Source organism: Octodon degus, unplaced genomic scaffold (assembly GCF_000260255.1).
Source record: "Octodon degus isolate 3935 unplaced genomic scaffold, OctDeg1.0 scaffold00005, whole genome shotgun sequence".
Classification (NCBI taxonomy): Eukaryota; Metazoa; Chordata; class Mammalia; order Rodentia; family Octodontidae; genus Octodon; species Octodon degus.
The window spans coordinates 17,032,205-17,042,641 of record NW_004524581.1 but is presented as its reverse complement, the minus strand read 5'-3'; the positions used below and the strand labels follow the sequence as shown (position 1 = coordinate 17,042,641).

At 53.2% G+C, this 10,437-nt stretch overlaps 1 protein-coding gene across 8 annotated transcripts in view; it reads left to right on the top strand.

Moving 5' to 3' along the window:
* The window catches only part of Dlg5 (discs large MAGUK scaffold protein 5), a 117,806-nt gene that overhangs the window by 34,759 nt on the left and 72,610 nt on the right, over positions 1 to 10,437 (top strand). Inside the window, exon 1 of one of the 8 annotated variants that reach the window (XM_023719015.1) lies at positions 6,816 to 7,143. The exons of the other annotated variants lie outside the window; for them this stretch is intronic. Within the exon in view, the coding sequence (XP_023574783.1) occupies positions 7,134 to 7,143 (10 nt within the window). The 5' untranslated portion in view covers positions 6,816 to 7,133. Of the gene's footprint in view, positions 1 to 6,815; positions 7,144 to 10,437 lie in introns of those variants that run through there. 8 annotated transcript variants of the gene reach the window in all.

Sequence of the window (10,437 nt, the reverse complement as noted above, 5' to 3'; positions counted from 1 at the left end):
TTGCCAGGCAAGCACTTATTCTACTGAGCCATCTCCCCGGCCCCTGAAATTTTTAAAATGTACATTTCACTCTCGATTCTCGGTATAAACTTAGCTGAAAGCTCCCCAAAGTATCCATGCCATAGTCCCAACATTCGGCTGCCTTGAAATTTCCTCCACCAGATTAATTAGCCCAACGTTCCTAGTCTCCCGCAGTCTCAAGGTGTGAGCAGAGTATAGACAAGCTTTTTTCTAGAGCATAACACATGTTTTGGAGTCCAACTGCCAGTGGAGCCCTTATAACCAATGGAAACCTCATGATCCTGGTCTGTATCTTTCGTCTTTTTATCAGCATTCTGGTCTTCTGAGTGCTGATCAGGTTTGGCACGTCAAGCTCCAGCATTCGAGGGCCACCTCTCTGTAGCCAACCTCTCTGAACCTTTCCGAACTCCTCCCATGAAACAGGTCTAAAGGCTTCTGAACCACGTGGTTGGACAACATCTCAGCAACAGCCCCACTCCTGGTACCAAATCTGTGTCCCATAGGGTTCACTCGAGGAACAGATTTAATATAAATGAAATATGAGTATATAAAGTATTTCCTAGGCAGGCTCACACTGGCTGCCCTCAGAATCAGAGGGAGTCCATCGCTGGAAAGCCAAAGGGTCTGTCTCTGTTGGAAGGCTGAAGGGTTTGGAACCCTGAAGGAACTGGAGACTTATGTCCAGAGGCAAGAGGGAACACAGGAGCTCCTCCAGAGGAGCAGGATCTCCTCCAGGAGTGCCTGTGAGCTTGTGCCTCTGGTAGCAGAAGGCAGTTAAATGTCAGCTATGACCACATAGGTCATAGGAAGGAGAATTGTAATTGTCATGAGTGTTTCTTTCCTAAGCGGGGATCTGGGTTTTCTTTCTTTGTAACATAATGTTGATAGATTTGATATCAGTTCTTCAGTTTTAAAATCTGTATTGTCATACTTAGGTTATGAAATTGTTAGAAGAATAAGCATCTCACTCAAAGAAAAGCTTTGCCTTCTATATTCTGGGGGAGGAATTAGTGTGCTTCTGTTTGCGTGCAAGATAGTTTTATCATGTGAGGTGTAACTGTGAACTTGTTACTTTATGTGGAGACTAAGTGTGACTTAAGGAGGTATGTCTGATTGTCAAGTTGACAAGGGGTAGATTGTGATCATTAACTATGACTGTCAATTTGAATGGATTAAGAAATGCTTAGCATAGCCAGGTGCTGTAATCTCAGCACCCAGAGGCTGAAGCGGGAGGATTACTGTGAGTTTGAGACTGTTCTGGGTTGCATAGTGAATTCAAAGCCAGATTGAACTGCATAGTGAGACTGTCTCTAAAACAAAACAGTACGAAATGCCTAACAGATTATTGGAACAGGTAGTCCTGGATGCTTCTGTGAATGATTGACAGTAGGCTACAAATGGAGGAGGAGGAGGGACCACCTACCTGGGTTGTGGGTGGTGCCAGCCAATTGGCTTGTAGCCTGGCTGGAATAAGGAGGAGAGGATGAAGCCATCCCTTGGCTTCTTTGGAGGAGCGCTGGTCTTCATCATGGCCTTTGGAGGCCTCTCTAGGTTTCCAGAGGAAACTCTTCAGCCTTCCAGTGTAGACCCTTTGGTTTTCCAGTGTAGGCCCTATGGACTTGCACCAGGCTCTGCAGTGGGCTCCGTGCCTTCTGACTGGACCCTTCGGCTCTCCAAGTCACAGCCAGGCATTTGGCATCTTTCTGCTCCTGGTTTTACAGGTGATATTTATAAGTTTACCTAGTAAACCCTTTCTATATTTGTGTGCATGTATGTATGTATATAGTAGACCCTGGGCTTAGAGGTGGCTGCATCAGATCATTCCCTGTGTGGCACATAGATCCCGGGCTGGTTCTTTTGCCAACTCAGGGTTCTTGTCTATAAAATGGGGCTGATGACAGTGCCTCTACCCCCAGGGGGCTGCAAATTTTAAGTAACACAATGCTGTGTGTGACAGTGTTCCATGGCGGTTGCTGCGGGTGGCCCTCTGTATTGGGAAGGGCTGCAGAGCTGGCCCAGACAGGGCAGGGGAAAAGGGGCGTGATCTCAGTTTGCTTGGGCTGCTGTAGCAGATTGGATGGTGGTGTAAGTAGCGTAGTAGCCGTCTGTGGCTCACAGTCTTGGAGGGTGCAAGGCCCGAGTCAAGGTCTGGCTGGCTCGGTGTCTCCGGCAGCCTCCCTCTTTGGCTTGCGGGTGGTCTCCTTCCTCTTAGGCGAAGGTGAATTTCTTCCCACTCTATACCTGTGTCCTAATCGTCTCTCCTTCCAAAACACCAGTCCTGTTGGATGAGGGTCCACCCACCCTAACTGATGCGTTTTAATTCAGCCACATTTCTAAAGACTTGGTCTTACATACAGCTGAACTCTAAGGTGTTGCGAGTTAGCACTTGACATAAGTTTTGAGAGAATGCAGTTCTGTCTGTAACAGCCACTGTTACGTCTCTTCTGGGGCTGCGTAGTGCCAAGGCCCTGCCGGCGGCCTTGGGAGGCAGGATGGTTCTGGGAAGATCCAGCACAGGGATTCAGGAAGCACCGAGGGCATCCGTTGTATGAGCACAGGTCCTTTTGAAATTACCAAGCCAGCTGCTTCTCAGAGGTTCAGAGTGGCATTCTAAAAATCTGGATTGCTGGAGTGCTTGCCTCAGGTGAAGAAGGGGTCCTGAAACTCCATTTCTAGCAGCAGCCTGAGTGAGTCTGCTGAATTATGGTAATAATTATAGCAATCAGTTAAAGCTGTTTTCTGGCCAGAAGCAGAGTCGAATGATTGTTTTACCCCTCGGTCAGCAGAAGGTGCCCAGGTGTTGGCTTGGGGTAGTGTCCCTCCCTGAAGGGGTCAGTCTTCTTACCCTTACTGTAGGGTACTCCCACAGGGTGCTCCCTCCTTCTTGTGACCTGCCCATCAGAGTTGAGATGTTTAACTCCTACTGCTGATCCAGCACACGTGGACGTGGCTTAGCTGCCCCCGCTCTGGGCATCTCTAGGACATCAGAACTGAATGGCATGGGGGCCCCTAAGGCCCTGAGAGGCTGACATGGCCTAGATAACCTTGATCTAACCCTGGCCTCAGATGTCAGTGTTTGTCCAGCATAGGAGCAGGGGACAGCAGGCGTGGCCACGAAGGCCTTGGGCCTACTTTGGGAGCGGCTAGGGCTGCTTTTGCCCTCAGGACTCCCGGCAGATAGCCCACAGGCTGGGAGCTGCAGGGACACAGGGGTCCTCGTGGGCTGGCCCACGTCGTCTTCACATGCTGTCCTCTGCGGTTGTGGATGTGGATTTTTTTTTTTTTTCTCTTAACACAAAATAAGGAAATATTTTCTCTTGTTACTCAAGATTGAGGCTGTCTCCTGAGGACTGCCCTTGTGTAAAAGATAACCCACATCCTCTTGTGCATCTGAAATGCTTCTCCCATCTCTTTCCCCATTTCCTGTGGTTGACTTGGGGCAGTCTGAAGACACTCCATGACCTGATTTTGTCCAGGATGGGGCAGGGGATCTTTTTCTTTGTTTTTGAGACAAGGTCTCCTTATGTAGTGCAGGCCGTCTTTAAACTCAGTATGTAGCCCAGGCTGGCCTCGAACCGGTGGTGATCCTCCTATCTCATCCTCTGGAGTGCTGCAGTCACAGGTGTGCATCTCACGCCTGGCTTCCATACTTGATGGAAAAGTGACAGGGGCTGCTGTTTCTGAGCTGGGAGGACGTGACAGTCGTGCACTCGGCTGGAGATGAGTGGGAGCACCTGGATTCTCAGGGCTACCAGGTGTGAAGGTGGAACACAGCCGCTCTGCTTAGGGTCTTAGGTGGGGGATCCAGGAGACGTGCCATCTTGATTTGGTAGGATGGGGGCATGCTGGCCTGAATATGTTGGTGCTGTGAGTCTACAGCCCAGGTCATGCCCTACTGGGAGTGCGGCAGAGAGGGATGCCTGGAACCTGAGTAGATTTCTGCAGGGCACTGTGTACAGCTGTTCTTTTGCAAAACAGCATCAAGGGTCCTTGTAAGTCCCGTGTTCGCAAAACTCCGCACCAAATGTCCTCCAACTCTTTGGGAGGCTGAGGCAGGAGGATCACAAGTTTCTGTCCCATCTGGGCAACTTCTCAAGGCCCAGTCTCAAAATAAATAAATTAGGAAGGGTCTGGGGATGTGGCTCCGTGGTAGGACACCCCTGGATTAGATCCTTTATACTGCAAACCAAAACAACAGGTGCTGTGTAAGTGGAGACGAACCCAGAGGATGTGTGGGGTGGGAAGACCGGGCCTTCTGGCCGCTCCAAGTCTTCTCAGATGCTGTTTCTTGTGACCACAAAAAAAGAATTCATAGAAAAAGATAACTGTGTTTTTATGTTTCCCCAAGGTCTCCTTCAGTCCCAATCATTTAAAGAGTTTGTGAGAGACAGATTGCATTGTAGAGTTTAATTCCAACTAGCAGTTTGTTACAGTGGGTTTGCTAAGCGCTGGAAGTGCATGGCAGTGGAGTCCAGGGTGGGCGGGATGTGGGCTGCCCTACCCTGCCGAGGGCAGGTGGCCCTGCTTTGTTGTCACAGGCTCCTTCCCCAGGAACCGAGGGGGGCTGCGTGCCCCTAGAGCGCCGTGTGCCTTGCCAGGAACTCGTGGCTGCGCTGGGCTTATCCAAGCCCTTTCCCTCCCTGGTGGAGAAGCAAGGCCCATCAGTTGCCCGCATCGTTGGCTTCAGGCAGAATATCTCCCCCTTCCAAATGACCAAGTCAAGGTTTCTCTTGTCTCCTGGATCCTCCCGAGTTGGGGAGATGGCCCTGCCTGTGGGTTCCCTTTACCTCTCGGCTCCTCCTGCTCCCTGGGGCATTCTGTGTCCCTTCCCAAAATTCTTGCTCATTCTCCTGTCTCCCCAGGTCTGTTTCCTGGAATTCTGCCTGCACTGTTTTGCAAGCCCTAGATCCACCCCTCTTTGCCTCTGCTTTTTCTTGCCGGAGGGCTTCACATTACTGGCCAGTGACCCTGGCTTGTCACTTGCTTCCTCCAGGCCCAGTGGAATGGCTCCCAAGTGGACCGGCTTGGCCTGAAACTTTCTCCCTGGCCCTGGCCTCGCTTCTGAGGATCTGCAGGCTGCTCTCAGAAATGGGGCTTCCCTAGCGCTCAGGCTGATGGGCCGCAGTGACCTTCAGTTCTCTGCTTCTGTTGATAGTGTCACCTTCCCGGGCAGCCCGGCCCAACAGTGATGTCCGCTCCTCCTCCCTCCCCTCCCCCTCCTGCTGTCAACTGTGGGTGTCCCAGGTACCAGGCTGAGCAGCTGACGTGCTCACTTGTCAGAGCCCAGGCCATCATCGGACTGTGCGAAGGTAGGCGTGGGTTTTGCCACGCAACGGCCCACAGAGTGTGGTTAGCAGTAGTAGAGGACTGCAAGTAAAGCACTTGCTCATCTTCTTTCTTAACAGTATTCAGGGTTGAATCCAGGGCTTCATGCATAGTAAGCAAGCCGAGCTATAAAAGCCCAGCCCGTATTATGTTGGATTGGATTGGATTGGATTGGATTGGATTGGATTGGATTGGACTGGACTGGACTGGACTGGACTGGACTGGACTGGACTGGACTGGATTGGATATTGTTTGGGGGAGAGGTTTGAGGCAGGGTGTCACTACGTAGTTCAGGTTGTCCTTGAACTCACTGTGTAGCCCATGTTGGCCTCGAACTGGCAGGGATCATCCTGCCCCAGCCTCCTGAGTGCTGGGCTTAGAGTCATGTGCCAGCATGCTGGGCTTTCTTCTAATATTATATTATATTATATTATATTATATTATATTATATTATATTATATTATATTATATTATACCATTTGGAGGGTGCTGTAGGTCTCACTAAGTTGCCCAGACTGGTCTTAAATTTATAATCCTCTGAACTCAGCCTCCTAGTTTGAGCTACTCTGTCTGGCAAGCACTTACTTTTAAAATTAAGTTTCTCTGTGTGTGTGTGTGTGTGTGTGTGTGTGTGTGTGTGTGTGTGTGTTGTTTTGTGTTTTGAATAGGAGTAGCAGGAAGGGGATGAAGTTACCAGAAGAACGGAGTGGAAGAAGGAAAAAGACAGGAGGACTGAAGGGAGGGGCCTGGGTTGTGGGGTCACAGGTGTGACCTGAGGGACACAGGTGTCCCTTGCCGGTGGCCCTGGTGCTTGCAAAGCGCTTTTAGCTCCTGGCCTTCTGTGTGCAGGGCACAACTAGCTGTGCTACCCAGGCTGCACCCGGGCTCGAGCCTCTGTGTACAGATGAGGCCTGAAGAAGTATTTGTCCCTGGTCACCCATGAGGGGGCGGCCAAGACAGGGAGCGCCCTGGGCCACGCGGCTCTGACTTTGTGTCTCTCCCACCATCCTGGGTCACTGAGTCCCGGCCCTGTGGTCGGGGTCCTGGAGCATCATGTGGTGGTGTGGGACTGAGTTGTCCTGGTGGCCAGTGAGTTCTCAAGCTCACGGTGCAGGTGAGGAAGGTGGCAGTGAGGGGTACAAGAGTACCCTTTCCTTGTGGCTGCCCTCCTTGGCCTGCATGGACAGAATGTCCCTGACCTGTCCAGCTGGGTGCTGTCACCTTCCTGCTTGGGCCATAAGCCCCGGCTGTTCCCAGAGCTGTGATTTCCTGTGACTGACTCCTCAGCTTACCTCGAACGGAGATGAACGGAACATGGCCATTCGGGGGATGACGTGGCCCTGAGGGACAGCGGGGGAGGGACAGCACTTGCAGTTCTTCTGAACATCAGAGTCACGAACAGATTCCGGAAACTTCATGGTCTCATTTCATTTCCTGCCACTTTCTGTAGACAGGAGGCTTCTTTAGTTTGTTCCCAAGATTGTGCTAGGCTTCGCTGAGGGACTTGGAGGTTTATAGCAATGTCAGAGGGATCAAAGCCAGCACCGGAGGACAACATTGGCAGCTGAGGTGCACGGAGGTGACAGGGACAGTTGCTCTGATGCTGGCCATCTTCCTGCCTGCTTTTGAGGCCACCTTGACCCTACTGCCGAGTGCTGGTATAAGCAAACACTCGCTCACCAGGGCCACTTTTCAGCTCTTCAGTCGTGGCTCCTAGATGTCCCTTGTCACCTGAGCATTGTCACTGGCCAGGGGATGGCTGCTCACCTCCTCTGCTGTCCACAGGGATGGGAAGTGGTGAGTCTGGATTTTTCTGATCTTGTTGGGAAGAGGGTGGCATGCAGTACAGGTCAGTGGTGGGAGTCAGGTTTGAGATGGACTCACCCTTGTGAGCTGGGTGTCCTTCAGCGTGCTGTGTGGTCTCTCTGGTCTATATGAGGGGGAGCTGAACATCCGCTGTGTCTCATAGGGTGTCAGGGTTACGTGAAACAATCCACACAAGTAGTCCCTTTCCTGCAATAAGTCTTTAGTAAACACTGCCTGCTGTTTGTCGTCCAAGCATTGGTATATTCAAAAGCGGCATGAATGGTCATGTAGAAGATAATCTCACATGTTGAAGGTTACCTTAGATCCTTTCTCATTTACATCTGTCCCCTTGATACCCAGGGAAGACCAAGGGCTTTCTTCTGTATTGTATTGTATTGTATTGGGATAGGTGAAGCGCAGGTACAGTTTGATCCAGAGTCAGGAGGGTTGTCCCTGGACTTCAGACCCAAATGTCTACCCACCTGCCTGACACCTGTGACACAAAGCTGGCCCATCTGTTCCCTGCCTGCCCTGCCTCCCCTTCCCCTTTGCAGGTCCAGCCCTTCGAGTTGTCTATGCCTTCTTCATTCCCTGTTCTGCATGTAGTCTGTCAGCGATCCTTGCACCATCGCCACCCAATATGTCTCAGATCCAGTCCCTTCTCACCACCCTTGTCACCCTGTGCAGGCCCTCAGCGTCACTCTCTGGAGCATTGTATTGCCAGTGGGTTTCCCTGCTTCTGTGTGCCCCACTCTGTAGCTGTTCAGCAAAACACCCAGCTTGAAGTGTCAGTCAGACCACACCTGTCCTCTGCTCAGAAACTCCCAGTGGGTTCTCAGCTCAGAGGAAAGCCCAGAGTCCTCTTGTAGCCTCTCAGGCCGCCCTGAACCGATGTGACCTCACCCACTTCTACAGGGGATTCCAGCAGGCTGCATGGGCTTCCGCGGTAGCAGCAGGCCCAGGACCTTGGCACTTTCTGTTACTCTGCTTAGAACAGCAGTTGTCCAGCAGGCCAGGCTTCCTTCACACTGGTCCTCTTTCCAGCTGCTCTACCACGGCTTCTGCCTCTCTGCTCCGCACGGGTCACCCACCACTTCACCTTGTTGTGTTGCTCCTGATGCCGTCTATGTTTCCCCACTTCCCTGCTCATGTGAACTCCACGAGGGCAGGGGTTTGTCTTGTCTTGGTCTCTGATGAATTCTAGCCTGGCATTCGCTGGGCAGTGGGAAGCAGGCGTGTTGCCCGGGGATGACTTGCCCATCAAGGGCGGTGTCCTGTGTAAACCACTGTCCCCCTCTCTTGCTGTGGCTGCCTGATGCCCATGTGTGAGTGGCAGTGAGGATGGGCGAGAGAGCAGGCATGACACCCGGCGTGGTGCCCTGTGCCCAAGTACACAGGCGGTTTCTGTGTGCAGAGAACATGAGGGCTGCAGGGGAGGCTGGGGCTGGCTTGAGATTGGCCACGGTTGGGCAGAATGATGGGAGAGGAAAATAAAGCACAGGGCTGTCCTTAGATACAGAGAAGGGCCACTTGCCGTTACAGCTCCCTGGGGAGGTGCTCGGTGAAAAGTGGAGACTGTTGGCCAGATGCCGTCCCCAGACATTGCAGTGCCAAAACCGGAGAGGGGGCTCAGTGTCCCAGGAGACTGTGGCATCAGGATTGCAGGTAGCCTGCATGGCCCAGCTATGCTCCGAGCCTTCACTGCCCTGCATGATGGAGTCTCAGCCCACTTGCCCGCGGCCGCACTGCTGGTGGGAGGCAGCTAGCCCCAGTGCCTGGCCCACAGGTTGCAGAGCCAGATGCCCTGCAGCACGGAGTACAGTGTGCTCTGCTGCCAGCCAGGCCCGGCCCCTGGGTTGTGCTTCTTCCCTGCTGACCCAGAAAGGGAGTTGAGTCCAGTCTGTGCCTGGAGAGGGCAGTCTCACGTGCCTCGGAAAGCCACTTCCTGCTATCTCAGGGGTTCATCCTGGGCAGCTGTGCCCACGAGCACAGGGAATGCTGGCTGCCTCCTCAGTGTCTGTGCCACTCAGGTTGCCCAGGCCATCTGGGTGTGGTCTGAGTTGTGTCCAGGGGCAAGGCGGTGACACTGTGACTGCCCCATCCATTCCCTTATCTGTCCTCCTGTCCCTGGGACTCTGGTCAGGCGTGGCCATTTCATTGCTACTGAGCCTCTCCCCGATTGGCTCCAGAAACCTGTGCCCTCCTGCTTACCCTCTGGGGCCTCTGTGGTGTCCTTGTCCCTCTTGCTGTGCTTGCCAGACCCTGTCTTGGGTCCCCTCTGCTTTGGAGTACAAAGCTTCCCCAGCCCGGCAAGGCTTGTCCTGTATGATGGCAGCCACAACCAAGTTGTCCCTTCCTGGTGCCCTCCCAGCGTGGTCTGCTTCTCCTCCCTCCCCACCTGGAGCTGCGCAGCTCTAAAAGGGTGATAGGGAAGGGGGCATGTCCCCAATCCATGCCCTGTGCTGATCCCTGGGCCATCGGGAGCTTCGTCCTGCCCATAGGGAAGCAGGCAGTGTCACTACTGACCCTGCATCCCTAGGGACACCATGATATCCGTCTTCCCTTCTGCAGGTCCCAGCAGCTCACGTGCACACCTGCACACGTGTAGGCCCAGCCAGCATGAGAGAAGGGCCTTGCTTTTGATGTTCTGAGTGTTCATATTTTACTTTCTCACCCCTTCCCTACTTTTGCTTGGGGCCTTTTTGAGGGAGGGAGGGGGATCACAGGTGGCAAAGTTGAGGCCAGAGTTTCCTGACCTCAGTTCCCGGTTTCCCAGGAGCCTGGCTTCCAGAGCCTGTAGCATGCCCCTTCCATACACTCCCCTCTCTGTCCCGCCCACCGTGGAGACAGCAGTGGGCACCCAGGTTGCCCTGGCAAGGTGGGACAGCAGCCCTTACAGCGATGCCAAAGCGGGAATAAGCATCGTCACATGGCTGCTACAGCAGGCAGGTGACTTCTGTTGTGAGATTACCAGAAAAGCGGGGGAAAGTGAGCATCCAGGAAGGTTACGTAGGCTGCCGGAAGAGTCTTCCCCTTAATCAGGAGAAGCCCAGGCACTGGGGAGTAAGAATTTTCTAGGTGGGCCTGTGTGGGTTCAGACCTTCCTGAGTGATAGCCTGTGTCTGCTGCTGCTGCTGCGTCCCAGGGTCGAGGTCACCCCAGGCCTTCCTTCCGTGCCTGAGCTTGTCAGCCTCTGACTGTGGGCCTCAGCCTGCCCTCAGCTGCTTCCAGCCTCCATGGCTGTGGACTGAGTGGCTGGTCATGTTCCGGGGCCTGCTCAGCGCC